At 50.6% G+C, this 18,402-nt stretch overlaps 1 protein-coding gene across 1 annotated transcript; it reads right to left on the minus strand.

Annotated features, from left to right (window-relative positions):
- Positions 1–2,871: 2,871 nt before the first annotated feature.
- PIGP (phosphatidylinositol glycan anchor biosynthesis class P) lies at positions 2,872–12,535 on the minus strand. Its single transcript, XM_049785411.1, has 4 exons — positions 12,269–12,535; positions 6,689–6,761; positions 3,895–4,013; positions 2,872–3,090 (listed from the first exon to the last, which is right to left on the minus strand). Exons 1-4 carry the CDS (start codon positions 12,432–12,434, stop codon positions 2,960–2,962), a joined length of 489 nt encoding a protein of 162 aa, XP_049641368.1. The 5' UTR covers positions 12,435–12,535; the 3' UTR covers positions 2,872–2,959.
- Positions 12,536–18,402: the final 5,867 nt, after the last annotated feature.

The raw sequence follows: 18,402 nt of genomic DNA on the forward strand, positions 1-18,402 counted from the left end.
CCTGAGCATTGCCAGGAGTTAATTTATGAGTGCAGAGCTAGGAGTAACCTCTGAGCATTGCCGGATGTGGCCCAAAAACTAAAATAAAACTTTTTTGGCTTAAATGTATCAGCTTGGGGCCCGGAGAGATAGCACAGTGGCGTTTGCCTTGCAAACAGCCGATCCAGGACCAAACGTGGTTGGTTTGAATCCCGGTGTCCCATATGGTCCCCCGTGCCTGCCAGGAGCTATTTCTGAGCAGACAGCCAGGAGTAACCCCTGAGCACCGCTGGGTGTGGCCCAAAAACCAATATATATATATATATATATATATATATATATATATATATATATATATATATATATATATATATATTAGCTTGGTATTGGTTTTATTCTTTACCCAAAAAATGACTCGTTTTGTTCTTATTTTAATTTCTAAATAGAATACACATACCCAAGCACTCTATGGGATTCTATTTTTGTTTGTTTTGAGGGCAATACCCAGCCACACTTGGGCTACTTCTGGCTCTGAGTTCAGGAATTACTCCTGGAAGTGCTCAGGGGACTATATGGGATGTCAGGAATTGAACCTGGGTCAACCAGGTGCAAGGCAAATGCCCTACCTGCTGTGCTATCTATCGCTCTGGCTCCTTTGGAACTATTATCCTATGTGTAGAAGGGACCTTGAGAGTTTTGTTTTGTTTTAAGGAAGAGAGCCAGAGAGAGACCACAGTGGTTAAAGTACTTGCCTTGCATGCACCCAACCTTGATTGGATCCCAGGCATCATTCTGGTCCCCCAAGCCCTTCCCAGTGGTACAATATGCTCTGTCCTGAGCACAGAGCCAGGAGTAGCCAGCCCTTGAATACCTCAAGTATAACCCCACTCTCCCCCAACCCCAAGCTGCCCAACAACAAAAAAGAAAAGAGAATTAGGCCAGAGAGCTGACTCCGAAGGCTTGGCACATACTTTGCAGCTGAGATTTGGTGCCCAGAAATTCATAGGAACAATCCTGAACACAGAGCCTAGAGCAGTCCTTGCACACTGCAGGGTGTGACTCCCAAAATCAAGATTAAAAAGGGAGAGTCAATGTGGAGAAGGGAGCCTATCTCTTGCAAGAACTGAGGGACAGATAGAAACTTAGGCCTCATCTCTTTTGAGCTAGAAGAGTCAAGTGGGAAGCAGATGGTCACATCGAGTTGGGCCTTAAAGAGTAGAGTGAGGGGGAGTTCTGGGGATCGGACTTGGGGTCTTGCAAGGCAGCACGTTTGAGCTAGACCCAGGCCCCTCTCTGGAAATTCTATTTCCATTCTTCAGGTGATTTATGTTGCTGTTCATGGTTGCATTTCATGCATGCCACAGTCCTTCTCCATACCCTCGAGGCACTAGTGTCTGATTCCTCCACCATTTCTGGAAATTCTTCAAAAAATTTTTTTACTCGGGTTTTGAGGTTACACTGGATGGTACTTGGGGCTACTCCTGGCTCTGTGCTTGGGGGTGGTGGTGTTAGATTTTTTTTTTTTTTTTTTTTTTGGTTTTTGGGCCACACCCTGTGACGCTCAGGGGTTACTCCTGGCTATGCGCTCAGAAGTTGCTCCTGGCTTCTTGGGGGACCATATGGGACGCCGCGGGATCGAACCGTGGTCCGTCCTAGGCTAGCGCAGGCAAGGCAGGCACCTTACCTCCAGCGCCACCGCCCGGCCCCCGGTGTTAGATGTTGAGCCAGTCATTGCAAGGTATGAAGCTTTACCTATTTGGTCATCTGTCTCATTCGCCTCTTCTCTCAAATTTGCTATTACTACACCATCAGTCCTTAGAAATGTACCTGTATTGCCAGGGACTGGAGATAGATTAGATAGATAAATTTAATATATAGACAAGGTAGGTAGGTAGGTAGAAAAATAGATAGATTAGGTAGGTAGATTAGATAGGTAGGTAGGTAGGTAGGTAGATAGATGATAGATAAATTAGGTAGGTAGGTAGATATATTAGATAAAGTAGGTTGGTAGGTAGATTGGTAGATAGATTAGGCAGGTAGATTAGATAGGTAGTTAGATAAATTAGGTAGGTAGACAGACAGATAGGTAGGTTGGTAGATAGATTAGATAGGTAGACTGATAGATAGGTAGATAGATTAGGTAGATAGATTAGATTAGGTAGGTAGATAGATTAGAGCAGGTAGGTAGGTAGATTAGGGTAGGTAAATTAGAGTAGGGTAGGTAGATTAGATTAGGTAGGTAGATAAATTAGGTAGGTAGGTAGATTAGATAAAAGTAGGTAGGTAGATTAATAGGTATATAAATTAGGTAGATAGAGAGAAAGATTAGGTAGGTAAAGAAATAGATTAGATAGATTAGGTAAGTAGGTAGATAAGATTAGGTGGGTATGCAGGTAGATAAAATTATATTGTTAAATTAGGTAGACAGATTAGGTAGGTAAGTAGATAGATTAGATAGATTAGGTAGGTAGGTAGATAAGGTAGATAGGTAGATAAACGATAGACTAGGTAGGTAGATAGATCATGCGTTCCACACATGAATCAGGAGGTAAGAACACACACATTAAAAGCACCTTCCCAATAAATTCTGGGTCTCTAAGAGTAACGTTAGAATGAACATTGCCCTTTGCGAAGTATTGCACTTGCAAATATTCTCTGGACAGACTTAAAAAGGTATGCTAGGGGCAGAGTGACGACAGCACAGCGGGGAGGGCTCTTGCCTTGCATGTGGCTGACCTGGGTTTGATCCCCGGTTTCCCACTGGGTCCCCTGAGCACCGCCAGGAATGATTCCTAAGGTGATGCCTGAGTTTAGAACCTGGTATAATTCCCAAGCACTGCCATACCATGTGCTGTCCCCCAAAACCAAAACAAAGAGAAAGGAAAAGAAAAGGCGTGCTAAATAATGCAGTGTTTTTATTTCATCATGGCCATAATTATGGTGCCGATACTGAAAAGAAGTATTTGGTTCTATGCACAGATCAGTTTTGGGGGTACACGTCTGTAGCATCAAGAAAGAACATTTGGTTTACGTCACTGATGGGTACATCTCTCAGTGCTGGGATGGCCTCTTCCTGGTATCTCTTCTGCTGTTGTTTTTCAGCATAGTTATCTAGAAGACAAGAAACTGTTGACCCCAGACATTTTTCCCTCATCTCCGGGGCTTATGGAGATCTACCACGTCATTTTATGATACTGATGTTTGGAATAACAACTACACACCGTAATGATCAAAATCGGAAGGCAACTCCAATGCTGCCTTGGGAAAAACACTCCGAGTAGAATGAAAATAGGTATTTTTCATGGCTCTACCTGGCTCTCATTAAAATATTAATATTTTGTTCTGGGTTCGGAGAGATAGCACAGCAGTAGGGCGTTTGCCTTGCACGTGGCCAACCCGGGACAAACCGGGGTTAGATTCCCAGCCTCCCATGTGGCTTATAAAATGTATTTAAAAAAATGTGCCAAAGCTATCAAATCCGTTGGTATCATCACTTAGGCAAACTTAACCATCTCCTTTTCTGTACAAATTGTTTAATATTAGTCAAGAAAGCAGGGAATATGGGGCCAGAGTGATAGCACGGGGGGGGGGGGGCATTTGCCTTGCTCACAGCCAACATAGCATCCCATAAGATCCCCGAGCCTGCCAGGAATGCAGTCAGGAGTGAAGCCTGAGCACCACCGGGTGTGGTCCCCAAATAAAACAAAACTAAACTAAAGCAAAAAGGGGGCTGGAGCCATACTACGGGGGAAAGGTGATTGCCTTGCAAGTGGTCAGCCTGTGTTTGGTTCCTGGCTCCTCAAATGATCCCCATCCACCGTCCTCCAGCGTGCCAGGAATAAGACCTGAGAACAGTTGAGTGTTGCTTATCTTTGGCTCCTCTATGTCCCAGCACCAGCCTTGACGTCAATTTACCTGTGATGGTATTGATGGAGTTGAGGGGTGCAGTGCTCATCATGTTTATTCCAAATAAGAGAACGTAGCCGATTACTATGGTGATGAGGAGGTAGATGGGCAGAGCCACAGCCCAGTATCTGCGGAGAAAGGAAAACCAGTTCTGTTTTATTGTTTGTTTTGTTTTTTGGGCCATACCTGGTGGGCGCTCAGGAGTTCCTCCTGGCCCTGCACTCAGAAATTGCTTCTGGCAGGATCAAGGGACCATATGGGATGTCAGAGTCAAACCCGGGTCTGTCCTGGGTCGGCTGCATGCAAGGCAAAAACCCTACCACTGTGCTATCACTCTGTCCCAGCTACAGGACTTTCTAAAGGAGTCACTGTCCTCACTGTCCATCATGAAAACATATACTAACTTTTGTTTTGTTTTGATTTGGGGGGACCAGACTCGGCAGTGCTCAGGAGTTACTCTGACTCTGCACTCAGGGATCACTCTTGGCTTGGGCTTGGGGTCCATAGGTGATGCCAGGGATTGAACCCAGGACTGCTGCATGCAAGGCAAGTGCCCTACTCATTGTACTATAATTCCAACCCCCAAACAATAGCAGTGGGGAGGGCGTTTTCCTTGTACACAGCAGGCCCGGGATCAATACCTGACAACCTATACAGTCCCTGGAGCCTGCCAGGACTGATTCTTGAGCAGTGCTGGGTGTAGCCCATAAAAAAAAAAACACCCATAAAAAAAATTAAGAGGCTGGAGAGGCAGTAGAGAAGGTTAAGGTGTTTGTCTTGCACGTGGCCAGCCCGGGTTTGATCCCCAACATCCCATATGTTCCTCTGTAGCTCTGTCAGGAGGGATTTCTGAGCTCAGATCCATGAATAACCCTTGAGCACTGCCACATGTGGCCCCCAAATGAATAAATAAAATATTTTTTGTCTAAGTAATATAAGATCCTAAAATGTGAAATAGTCCTGCAAGGGCTACACTGAACAGCTGCTGCCTGCAACCCACCCCACTGACCTCTGTGCCCTGGACCCCATAAGGACCGGGGGCCGACATCTGGGCGCCTTCCTGGCATTCACTCGCCTCCGCCTCTCTCCTGTGCTAAGCATTTGTTGGTCTTTCTTCAAGTTTCAGGAATTTCCTCTAACTTCCTACCATGGAGACCCACTTGGTTTCCTTCTAAGGCCCTGCTACCCTCTCCTTCCTTTTTTTTTTTTTTTTTTTTTTTTTTTTTTTTTTGGGCCACACCCAGTGGTGCTCTAAGATTACTTCTGGCTTTGTGCTCAGAAATCACTTCTGGCAGGCTTGGGGCACTATGGGATGCTGGAGATGGAACCCAGGTCTGCCATATGCAAGGCAAATGCCCTACCAACTGTGCTATCACTCTGGCCCCCTCCTCCTTCCAGTCCTCTTCACAATGGCCAGTTTTGGGCCAGGGGAACAGTTTATATTTCATTGATTGATCACTGGTTGGATGGTTGGTTACCATACCCAGTAATGCTCCAGGGCTAACACCTGGCTCTGCTCTCAGTAATCTCTCCTGGCAGTTTTCTGGGGACTCTATGGGACGCTGGGGATCAAACCTGGATCAGCTATGTGTAAGGCCAGTGCCCTCTCTGCTGTCTTTTTGATCTGGCCCCCTGATATATTTAATTTGGGCTACACTGGTGGTGCTCAGAAAGTATTCCCCTGGCTTGGTACTCGGGAGTACCAAGTGGTGCTCAGAGGACCACATGGTACCAGGTATGAGTCCAGACCTTCTCGACACAAGTGGGCAGTCAGCCAGCTGAGCTCCCTGGGCATGGGCCATTGGGATCTTTGGTTTTGAGGTCATACCCGGCAGTGTTTAGAGCATACTCCTGGCAGTCCTCAGGAGCCACATACAGTGCTGGAATAAACTAAGGGACTGAAACACATACAGAACAAGTGCCTTAGACTCGGACTCTCTCCTTCACCCATATAATAAGAGTTTTCAGAATTATTGTAACTGGGGCTAGAGCGATAGCACAATGGAGCGCTTGCCTAGCAAACCCCAACCTGGGTTCAATCCCCAGCATCCCATATGGTCCCCTCTGAATGCACCAAGAGTGATTTCTAAGGACTTCCAGGTGTGGCCCAAAAGCATGACAAAAAATTATTGGCATTATATACTTGTTAGCAACTGAGTATTTTTATTTTTGGTTTTCTGGGCCACACCCGTTTGATGCTCAGGGGTTACTCCTGGCTAAGGGCTCAGAAACTGCCCCTGGCTTGGGAGGGGGGACCATATGGGATGCTGGGGGACCGAACCGCAGTCCTTCCTTGGCTAGCTCTTGCAAGGCAGACATCTTACCTCTAGTGCCACCTCGCCGGCCCCAGCAACTGAGTATTTTAATTATTATTATCTCCTCCTCCTCCTTCTCTACCTCTATATCTCTCTGGTTTTTGGACCACACCTGGTGATGCTCAGGGATCACTCCTGGCAGGACCCAGGGCAGATTACAGAATGCTGGGGATCAAACCTGGTAGTCTGCATGTAAAATAAGTGCCTATCTCCTTGGCTCTACATCTGAATATTCTTTTTATTCATTTGGACAATTCCAGCAACGTTCAGGGACTACTCCTAGCTCTGTGCTCAGGAATCACTCCTGATGGTGCTTTGGGGAGACATATGGGATACTGGAGATCGAACATAAGTCAACTGCATACAAAGCAAACGCCCTATTCACTGGATTATATTGCTCTGGCCTGATTTGAACAGCCTTAAGTAAAAAAATTCCATCCTTCTAAAAAAATGACAATATTCTCATCGAAAAAACAGACCACACTTACTTTTGAGGCCAGTAGGTCAGTCCGACATAGTGTAGCCAAGAATCAGGAACGAACGCCCACACGAGATAGAGCACTGCGGAGGAGAAAAGCGAGCTCATCAGTAAGGCATCCCCTATCTCTCAAGGCCCAGATAGAGGAAAAGGGGCCCTTTGTGGCTGTGCTGACTCTGCCCTCACCCTCAGCCCTTCTGCGCCTCACTCTGTTTCATTCTTCCCTCACGTCATTCATTTTTCAAAAATTGTGGTATCAAGAACGTAACACAAGGGCTGAAGAGGTCCTTAGAAGGGATGGAGATCCGGTTCACAAGCTGGAGATGTGGGTCTGATCCACAGCACTGCCTGGTCTCCCCTCAGCTCCCGGGCCCCTGAGAATAAGCCCCAAGCAATGAACTGGGAGTGAACCCTAAGCACTGTCGGGTGGAAAGGTCAATCGCTGTGATCATTTTGGGAATGGGAAGGGAACGTCCTCAAGAAGTGAATAAACGCAGGTTCTAGCAGCTCTGCTTCTGGGGCATCTATCTGCAGAAGAGGAAATGTCAACACTGGCCCTACCTAGTTCGATCCCTCCCTCACCCCACTTGGTTCCCCAGCATCACTGATGCGGCCCTGGAAATACTTTCCAACCCCTTGCTCAGCACCTTTTGCTTCTGGTGACTCTCACCTGGAGCCGCTGACCTGGCTGGGAAGATCACTGGGAGGGCCTCCCCGTCCAAAACAGGGTAACATTCATCCCACTGTTTATTACAGCATGACTTTGAATAGTTCAGCAATGGAAACGAGAGGCTGAGCGAAAGCACAGCAGGGAGGGTGTTTGCCTTGCACAAGGCTGACCCAGGTTCAATCCCTGGCATCCTATAGGGTCCTAAGCACTGCCAGCAGTGATTCCCGAGTGATTCAGAGCCAGGAAAAAACTCTAAGCATCAACAGGTGTGGCCCAAAACAAACAACACAACAACAATAAAAACAGCAACTTTTGCCATTTGCAGAGAAAAGAGGCTCAGAAAGCTGGAGAGTGTCATGTGCTGGCTCTGCCCTCACCCTCAGCCCTTCTCGCGCCTCACTCTATTTCATTCTTGCAGTGCCCATACAATTCCTTCACGTTGGTCATTTTTCATGTCATGTGGGTGCCCCCAATGTGAGCCCTGGTGCTGCATGGTCTCCTGCGTGGCCTGCGATGGTCCTTGGTGGCTGAAGTGCTGCCTGCCCTAAGAACTGTCTCATTCGACCTATACAGCAGCAAGGCTATAAGCAGAACCCAGACACCCACAAAAGCACTGCATGGGAATATCCCCAGTCTCACGAAGACAAGACACAGAAAAAACAGCCCGGGCTAGGGAGACAGAAGGTTCAGATGACCTTGGCACAGAGGGGTGGTGGCATTGGGACTCTGTCCTGCTTGCCAGGAAGATGCTTTTTTTAAGCCACTGAGCCATTTTCTGGGTCCCCTGAGATAGTCTTTGAGATGAATATAAAAAAAAAACAAGAATGGGGGAAAACAAAAAAGTACAAAAGTGGGGGGCCGGCGAGGTGGCGCTAGAGGCAAGGTGTCTGCCTTGCAAGCGCTAGCCAAGGAAAGGACCACGGTTCGATCCCCCGGCGTCCCATATGGTCCCCCCAAGCCAGGGGCAATTTCTGAGCGCTTAGCCAGGAATAACCCCTGAGCATCAAACGGGTGTGGCCCGAAAAAGAAAAAAAGTACAAAAGTGATGAATATTTTTGGGGTCTGGTGCTTAGTCAAGACTCTAAGTGAAAGGACCTAGGGCCCTGAACCTCAGGAGCTCCCAGAAGAGAGGACAGAAAGAAACCAAATGTGGTCGCAGGAAACTTCATAGTTACTTTTTCCTCTCCCACTCATCTGTGAGTTGCTACTATGATCTCAAATGCACAGATGAAAAAATAACCAGAGAAGGGGCAAGAAACACAAAATGGAGCAAGGAAAGCCTCTTCAACAAGTGGTGCTGAGACAACTGGTCAGCCACATGCAAAAAAGCGAACTTGGACTTCCATCTAACGCCATGCACAAAGGTCAAATCCAAATGGATTAAAGTCCTTGATATCAGACTCAGAACCATAAGGTATGTAGAAAAACATGTAGGTAAAACACTCCATGACATTGTGACTAAAGGCAACTTCAAGGAGGAAACAGCACTCTCAAAACAAGTGGAAGCAGACTATATTAAACTGAGAAGCTTCTACACATCAAAGGAAATAGTGATGAGGATACAAAGGCCACCCACAGAATGGGAGAAACTATTGACCCAATACCCATCAGATAAAGGGCTAATATCTAAGATATACATGGTACTGACAGAACTTTAAAAGAAAAAAAATACAGAACCAGAGCGGGTGCATGAAGCGGTAAGGCATCTCATATGGTCTCCCAGAATGTGGGGCCCAGAAGAAGGTTAGGGGGCAATCCGCCCTTCCCTGAGCTTCCACATCCTGTCCTTCCTGCAGAAAGGGGCCTGTGGAATGTTGGGGGTTGAGCCTCAAGTGGGCCTCACTTCTCTGGCCTCCCTCCCTTTTTTTCCTGGCAAGACACTCCCCAGCCACAGCTTTCACTCAAACTCTAGGCCTTCCCTGCCACGAGGCAGCCTTCAGAGCTGAAATTCGGGCCTAGCCTGAATTCATTGCAGCTCTATTTACAATAACCAGAATTTGGAAACAACCTAGATGCCCGACAAGTGATGAGTAGCTAAAAAAACAAACAAACTGAGGTACATATACCAATGAAATTCTACGCAACTGTCAGGAAAAATGAAGTCATGAAATTTTCCTATACACTGATGGACATGGAAACTATTAAGTTGAGTGCAATAAGTCAAAGGGAGAGAGAGAGACACAGAATGTTCTCACTCATATGTGGTATTTAAGAAAAATAAAAGACATTATTGTAATAGAGACAACAGAGATGACGACTGGAAGGACTGGCCCACAATATGAAGCTTACCACAAAGAGTGGTGAGTGCAGTTAGAAAAATGACTACACTAACTACAACAACAACAACAACAAAATCTGCTTGTGGAACTGTGGAGCTCAGAGGCAGGAAAACGTTGCTATTGGGGCTCTGAATATTTGACTTACAATTGTAAGGCTTAGAAATCCATTCCCATGGCCACTCCAGGTACCAAGTACCACCCCCTGCAGTTTTGCTGTCTGTGATAGATTACAGGCCCTCCCTTGGCAACAACCACAGGGTGCACAGCACTTCAGTGAGCACTATGGCTAAGACATGTGACCCCAGTGAGCTGGTGTGCAAGCACTATGTCGGCCCTTGGTGAGCACTGTGGGCAGAGTGTATGGGCACCACCCAAGAGTGCCACTAGCTCAAGTAACAATCAGCCGTGCGCAACCCCCAATGAGCATTGCAGCTAAGGACCATGCTGATAAAATGGACTGAGATTATCTGTGGTTTGGGGTCCACACCCAGCAATGCTGAGGGGGTCACTCCTTCTGGTGAAGCACAGGGGATCAAAGGGGGCCCCAACATTGGACTAAGTTTATAGGTCATGAGTATTACTGTAATTTTATTATTTTTTTGATCCACACCCAGCTACGCTTAGGAGTTACTCCTGGCTCTGCACTCAAGAATTACTCCTGGCAGTACTTGGGAGACCATATGGGATGCCAGGGATCGAACCTGGGTTGGCTATGTGCAAGAAAACCTCCTTACCTGATGACTCCTATTACTGAAGGTTAAAGTTGCCTTGCCCTGTCCAGTTTCTCAACCTTCAACTGCTCTATACGACAGAAATTGATGTGAAGGATGATTCTATTTTGTTCTGGTGCCGTACCTAGTGGTGCTCAGGGTTCAATCCCGGTTGTGCTCGGGAGCCTATATGTGATGCTGGGAATTGTGCCTGCGTCAGCCACTGGCCAGGCCAAGTACCCTGCCCGCTGTCCTCTAGGTCTGAAATGACGACGACAATGATCATACAGAAGCAACAGCCAAGTGAGCACCAGTACCCCCTGGCCCTTGACATTGCTTCAAAAGCTTTGCTGAATTGTGCCAACTCTTCCCCACATTCCTCACACTAGCAAATAGAGGCTGAGAAGCAAAGCAGACCAGTCTGGCTTCAACTGCTAGCTGTACCATTTCCTGGCCGTGTGATCTGGGCACGTAACACTGACCTGTTGGGCCTCAGTAATCTTATTTGTAAAATGAGGATGAGAGTATTAATACCGGGGCCAGAAAGAGAGCACAGCAGGGAGGGGGCTTCCCTTGCATGTGGACAACCCGGGTTAGATCCCTAGCATCTCATATGGTCTCCCAAGCACTGCCAGGAGTATTTTCTGAGCACAGAGCCAAGAGTAACCTGGGCACCGTCAGGTATGACCCAAATACCTCACACATGCACACAAAGGTATTAATACCTACTTGGTCTTATGCATAATAAGCACTTGATAAACATAACCACCATTTTGTGGGGGGAAGGTCTTCCAACTGGTGCTCATGAGGCCTGGAGGCTACTCGTGATTCTCTGGGGGGGCTAAAGGCCAGGGTCCCAGGATTCAGTGCCAGCTGGACATTTAGGGACAGACACACTTGGAGGGTGCAGGGCCTTGGTATCAACTCTGCACCCAACACCACCACCCTTTTGCAGACGAGAACTGAAATTCTCAGGGAGCTGGAGTCAAGGGTTTCAGTCCACAGAGCTGAGAAAGGAGCTGAAGGCCTCAAGCTTCTGCATTCCAGAGAGAGGCCTCAGCCCCCTTTCAACTGCTTGGCTGTAGAGAGGTTGAGGTCCCAGAGCTCTCTCCACAGCCCTCTGCTTTCCAAAAAAAAAAAAAAAAAAAGAACCTCTCCAGTGTGGACCGCCTCCCCCAATTCTCCCCTCACTCATTTCCTCTCATTGCCTCATCCCTGGGAGGCCCAGGATGTGGGGCCCAGAAGAAGGTTAGGGGGCAGTCCGCTCTTCCCTGAGCTTCCACATCCTGTCCTTCCTGCAGAAAGGGGCCTGTGGAATGTTGGGGGTCGAGCCTCAAGTGGGCCTCACTTCTCTGGCCTCCCTCCCTTTTTTTCCTGGCAAGACACTCCCCAGCCACAGCTTTCACTCAAACTCTAGGCCTTCCCTGCCACGAGGCAGCCTTCAGAGCTGAAATTCGGGCCTAGCCTGAAGGAAGCGTGATTTGTGCCCTGATTTCTCTGTCCAGAAGACACTTATCTGCCTCAGAGTGGAACTGGTTTAATTCCCTTCCCAATCCTTGCTAGGGTGTACAATTATTGGCTCAGATGAAATTGCTCGTTTGTTTTTGCGCCATTCCTGACAGTGTTCATGGGTCATTCCTGGCGGTGCTCAGGAGATCATATCGGATATCGGGGCTTGAACCTGGGTGGGCAACATGAAGGACGGCAAATGTCCTCCCTACTGTGAAGGACAGTACCTCTTGGGCCCCGAAAGGTTACATTTTTTAAGGGTAGCGTTCGGCACATTAAACTTGGAATCAACACGTGTCCCCCTCAGGCAGTTTCCAAAGGGGCCAGAGGTCTCTTTGGGGAGGTGAAGTGGTGACAGTCACTTTCTGGTCCCCGACAGATCCCCAGATCAGTATGGGTCTGTCGGAGAAGATGGTACTCACTGAAGCCAAACTGGGAGCTTAAGAAAAGCACAAAGCCATAAATCGCTCTTTCTGGCAATGGCGACGGTGAATTTTCCACCATCTTCTTCTCTCTTCCCTGGGGCTTTGGGCAATCTGGGGGGAAGGAAACACAGAGCGTCAGAGATTTGCTGGGCTCCTTCCCCATTGGTCTGCTATAACCTCACCACTTTGCTATGGACACGCGGCTCTGCAGTGGGCTGTGCATGCGCGCAGCAGACCCTCTCTCCCTCTCCCGGGCCCCCCGTGTACCAGGCACCCCCGGCCCGCTGGAACACGCGCCCCAGCCCCCAAGTTTCCGGTGCACACTCAGCGGCGCCCCCAGCCCGGAGTGCATGCGCACAGCTGTCCCCTCATCCCCGAGCCCTTGGAGCGCGCGCCCAGCCAGGTTCCCAGCCCCCAAGGGCACGCCCGAGCCGACCCCCATCCCTTGGAATGCGCCATGGAGGCCCGCGAGCAGACCCCCATCCCTTTGGGCCCGCTCCAGCAGACCCCAACCCCGACGGGCGCGCCCGAGCAGATCCAAGACCCCCAGGGGTGTGCCCAAGCAGACCCTCGATCCCCTTGGACCCCCTTGCTCGCAGACCCCCGATCTGGTGCGCCCGAGGAGACCCTCGACCCTCATGGGGGGCACGCCCGAGCAGACAGACCTATGACCCCCCCCATGGATGAGCCCCAGCAGACCCCTTCCCTATGGGCGCGCCCGAGCAGACGGACCCCTGACCCTATGGGTGCGGCCGAGGGAGACCCTCGCTTGCAAAGACCCTCATGGGCGTGCCCGAGCAGAACCCCGATTCTTAGCGACGCGCCCCAGCAGATCCACGACCCCCGTGGGCGTGCCCAGGGAGACCTCTCCTCCGTAAGGGTTTGCCCGAGGAAGACCCTCGGCGCCCCTGCAAGATCCACGACCCTCCTCGTGGGCGCGCCGAAGCAGAGACCCCCCAGATCCTTATGGGCGCGCTCAGCAGATGCAAGACCCCCAAGGGCGCGCCCGGGCAGACCACCGATTCTCACGGAGGCGCCCCAGCAGACCCACGACCCCTAAGGGCGTGCCGAAGCAGACCCCCGACCCCTAGGGAGGCGCCCAGGCAGATGCACGACCCCCATGGATGCACCCCATTGTGTGGAGACTGCCCGAGCAGACCCCCGATCCCTGTGGGTGTGGCGAGCAGACCCCCGATTCTTTCGGAGGCGCCGAGCAGAACCCCCTCCCTAAGGCTGCACCCTCACAAATGCACGACCCCCGAGGGCTTGCAAGGGCGGATGCACGACCCCCCTGGGTGCACCCCGATTCTTGTGGAGACCCCCGAGCGGACCCGCACTCCCGGTGGATCCCTAATGGGTGTGCCCGGACAGACAGACAGACAGACAGAACCCTGATCCTTCGGGAACGCGCCCGAGCGGACCCTCGATCCCTCGGGCAGACCCCAGCCCCCATCACGGACAGGCGCCCCCAGCCCCCACCCGTGCACGCGCAGCAGCCCCCCCATCCGGGCCGCGCGCACGCGCACGCGCACACGCACACACTCCTGCTGCAGCCAGACAGCCCCTGCAGAGGGGAGCGGGAGACCCCGTGGCAGGGGAGGGGGCGGGCGGGAGCGAGCCCCCTCCGCGGGCCCCTCCGCCCCCCTCTTCGCGCGGGGAGGGGGCCTTCTGGAAGCTTCTACTCCTGAGGTCCTCCTATCCCGGGGAGCCGCATGGCAGGCGGGGTGGGGCCAGCGAGGGGGGCTGCGGGGAGAGCGGAGGCCCAGGCGCCCCTCGGGGCCGCCCCCCACCCTCGCCTACCGCCTCGGCGCAGGCGCAGTGCGACCCTCGCGGGGCCCCTCGGCGGGGGCTGCGGCTGGCCGGGCGCGGGGGGAGGGGCGCCGGGCGCCAGGGCGCCTGCGCAGAGACCACGTGACGCCGGCCCCGCCCCCGCGCGCGCCCTGGCTGACGTGGAGTCCGAGCGCACCGCGCGCCCCTCGCCAGACGTCGGGAGGCAGCGGCGGCGGCAGCATCAGCTGCCGCGGCTCCTGCAACTCCCGTCGTTCCCGTCCCGCAGCAGCCGAGGCTCGCTCGCTCGCCAGCGGCTGGCGGGCCCCGGGTGAGTCGCGGCGCACGACGCTAGAGGCAGAGACGAGGACGAGGACGAGGACGAGGACTTCGGGGCGCGGCGGCGGCGGCGGCGTCGGCGTCGACGACGAGGGGTGCTCGGAGCGTGTGCCGCCCGCGTGCGCTGGCCGCCTCGAGCCTCGCTCGACGCCGCCGCCGCCGGGCAGGCTGTCCGTCCGTCCGTCCGTCCGTCTGTCCGTCCTTCCAGGGGGGTGTGCGCGCGGCTGGGGGCGTCGCGCTCCGAGCTCCTGGGCTCGGGGGGTGTCTCCCCTTTGTCCGCGGGCCTCGGGAGGAGGAGGGGAGGGAGGGGTCCCCCCGGGTGCGGGGTCGGGCTGGGGGGGCCCCTTTGTGTGCCTGCGCACCCCCAAGACGCACCTCCTGAGACTCGGGGTCCCCGCCCGCCTGTCTCGGCGCGCACACCCACTTTCCTTTGTGTGCGCGGGAGGAGGAGGGAGGGGGCTTGGGTTTTTGGGGTGGGGGAGGGTCCCTTTGTGCCAACCTTGGGCGCGCTGGACGCTTGCCCGCGAGACCCCCCCTCCAGCTCTTTATGAGCGCCTGCATGCGGGGCCCCCCCAAATCTCGGGGGGATCTTAAAAGACGTCCCCGGGGGAGGTGGAGAGTGGTGGGCGCGAACCTTCGGGGAACCCACCTCGGGGCGCGAACAGGACGGACAGGACAGGACAGGACGAGGGCGCACAGACCACCTGTGCGAGTGGCAGAAGTGGGACCCCCCCGGAGGGAAACGGGGGGGGGCTGGAGGGATTCGAGGGTCTTGGGGGAAGGGGAGACGACACACGAGGCCATTTGGGGGGGGCGCCTCCCGCCCCGCCCCGCGCGCTCTCTGCGCAAAACGGGGCTGGGGAGGGGCGCGCGCAGCTGCCCAGCTGTTGCGTGGCGTTGGCACGGCGCCAGGGTGGGCTCCTCCTCGCTGCTTCCCCCCCCCCCGCCCCAAGGGCCCAGGCTGGGAAGGGGAGGGGGACGCTCAGGACCCCCGCCCCCCCCACTCGCATCGAATTCCAGCCTTTTAATTTTCTTTTTGTTCTAGGGTTTGTGCCCCTGCCCAGGGACCGAATCCTTGGAGATCTCCAAGCGTGCCAGCGGTGGGGCGGGGCGGGGTGGGTGGGTGGGGCGCGGAACCTCCTCGCAAGGATTTAACGGTTCCGAGGCGATCACGCCCAATTAAGATTTTATATATATATGTATTAGATTTTTATCTACGCATTTGTGCCTATCTATACACGCACGCACACACATTCTCCATAGACGCCTCTATCCTAGCCCGACAGACATTCCTGCGCGCAGAGGGCCTGGTGCCATGGCCGAGATTGGAGCGCCGACCCCTCCCTTCGGAGCGATTGCGTCTCCTCTCCTTAGGAATTTCCTCCCCCCCACTCTCCCTCCATATTGCCCCCCCCCACGGGAAATGAGGTTTAGGGTCTGGAGAGATAGGCTGTGCAGGGGGAGGGGGCTAGGGGGCCAGGAAGGCGGGGCTGGTGGGCGGGGAGACACGGTAGGGCGCTGGCTCCTCCTCTCGCTCCGCCCCTTGCTGGAAGGTTGCTGCATGCTTGGCGCACCAAGGCTGCTGCTGCTGCTGCTGCTGCGGAATGGGGGGCGCTGTTCCTCGGGGCATGCGCGCAATTTTCTTCTATCGAATTTTCTAGATTTTTCTTTTCTTTTTTTTCTTTTGATTTCTCAAATTCTTCACCTATGAAATACAGAATAGCCGATCTGAGACTTAACAGATTTACAGATAGGCAGTGATTTTTGCCGAATTTACGCCAAAAAAAAAATTTTTTTTTTTAAAAATCGAATTTTGGGGGCTAGAGCGATGACACAAAACTATGGCGTTTGCCTTGCAAGTGACCTACCCCAGACGGATCCGGGTTCGATTTTTAGGCAGCCCATAGAGTCCCCCCCCTCCACAAGCCTGCCAGGATTGATATCTGAGCGCTGGGCCAGGAGAAACCCCTGAGCGCCATTGGGTGTGGCCCCGAAACCAACCCCCCAAAAATTTAGCAAAAAAAAAAATCAAATTGCAAATACTTCCAGAATTAGTCGCAGTATCGATTTGTGTATGTCAATCCTTTGCACACCAGATTTTATTTTTTTAAATAATATATTTGAGCACTATGATTACAAGCATGTTTGTAGTTGGGTTTCAGGCATAAAAGGAACATCCTTATGCACACCAGATTTTATACTTGATTCATGCATAATCCGTGAGCAATCAACGCAGTGTGTTTTTAAATCCTAATGAATGATACGGAACAATTTTAACGATGTCTTTGTGCAACTTGCCTTTTCTGTTTAATTAGCATCGCCTTTTGAGATGTATCAATGAGCAAATCGGAAAATGATGTTCTCTGGTTCTTCCATGTTAATGGATGGTACAGAATTAATTCCATTGTGTGAATATACCATACGTTGGCCTATTTGCCCCATTAATGGGCTTTGAAGACGTTCCCCCTGTTTTATTCTTTATAGAAAAAAAAAAAACTCTTGCAATAAACATCTGTCTCTGCACATATTTGGAAGAAATATGGGGAAGAAATTTCCCCCTCGAGGGGAAATGCCCCTCCAGATTTTGCAGAGAATAGGTGGTATTTGCCCCCTCCCCCGATTGCACGACTACCACCAAAAACACTCCAAATTAGTGGTTTTCACTTATCGTATTATTGGGTGAAGAATATCCAATTTTGTAACATACCTTGCCAGATTTGTACCTTGTCAAATCTATCAAACTTGCCTTCTCCTTACTGACCGCTTCCTTAGAACTTGACCTTGTGGCTAAACTTGCTCGCCTTGGCCTTTTAGCCTGTGTGAATCACTTAACAATTTCTCTCGCAGCTGACCGACTTAGTGCCCTTGAGCCTCATATGTGATTCTGATCAAGATTTACATTGTACATGCGTATTTGGTGGTTCCTAGGTAACTGAGATCAGAATGATTTTTTGGTGCGTATCATGCTCCCCTAATGGAGAAAGAGGTAATTACACTCATGCTTCCCGATGGTGAATGATGGTTTCTCCAAGGAATGTGTAGAGGATATATCCAAATACATGGAACATACGGGGTTGTGAAGCAGAAATAAAAAGTGGTCATGCATTGCTCGCCTGCTCTGGTTATCAAAGTGCCTGAAGATAACCCGTGTGCTCTCCAATAGGGAGATAGCTATCAAACTGGCATTTCTCGTTGCAAAAGATGATTTTGATCAGATGTGTACGTCTCTTTAACAATGTATTGTACGGTTGCTGTCGTTTTGAGTTAAAGAAATACCTGGATGTGGGTTTCTGGTGCTTGTTTATGTCACGCAATGTATGTTCTTCAGCATTAAGACTGAGTATAGATGTAAATCTTGAATGTTTGTTGCTGTGCAATACCCTGTAGGTGACTGGAACACGTCCATGCATTCTCCTGTTGATGGACATCTGAGTAGTCTCTAGAGTAGTACCTTGTGGAAATCTTTGCACTGTTGCAGACATCTCTTTAATTTTTCCCCCTGGGTCTAATCTCAGGAGAGTGCTAGGCATACGTGACGTGAACACTAATGTTAATGTATTAACTGCAACGCACGCTTAATGCACGATGACTTTAGAGTCTCCACGTTTCTAAAATCTAAATCTCAGATCTTCAAAGGAGTCGAGATGCCTAATTAAAGAAAGCAAATTCATTTTTATTCTTATTTTTTGGCAAATCTCTTTTAGTCAAGATGGCTCCTTCTATTCTTCCATCAAGAACTTAATTGCCAATTAGAATTTACTTTTGTAAAGTTACAAATCTATTTTTATATATTCATAATATTTATATATTATATTATGTATAATTTATATTTTACTACATTATATACTTATAAAATATAAATACTTTATATATTTCTTCAACTGTGCCTATACTATAAGTGAGCTCTTCTATATATTTAAATCAATATTTTCTGTATTTTATTCATATTTATTATATAATACTTTTATATAATTATCTAATGTATATTTATAAAATATAAATATATTTATATATTATGCTCAGCT

Source organism: Suncus etruscus, chromosome 13 (assembly GCF_024139225.1).
Source record: "Suncus etruscus isolate mSunEtr1 chromosome 13, mSunEtr1.pri.cur, whole genome shotgun sequence".
NCBI classification, from domain to species: domain Eukaryota; kingdom Metazoa; phylum Chordata; class Mammalia; order Eulipotyphla; family Soricidae; genus Suncus; species Suncus etruscus.

What these genes read in the sequence shown, in the direction of transcription:
- PIGP (XM_049785411.1), bottom strand. Translation starts at nt 12,434, where the DNA reads ATGGGGAAGGAGCCCAGCAAATCTCTGACGCTCTGTGTTTCCTTCCCC. An exon ending in CTGACCTACTGGCCTCAAAA is followed by an intron (nt 4,014 to 6,688) that starts GTAAGTGTGGTC and finishes CTTTCTCCGCAG; the next exon opens with ATACTGGGCTGTGGCTCTGC. An exon ending in CTCCATCAATACCATCACAG is followed by an intron (nt 3,091 to 3,894) that starts GTAAATTGACGT and finishes CTTGTCTTCTAG; the next exon opens with ATAACTATGCTGAAAAACAA.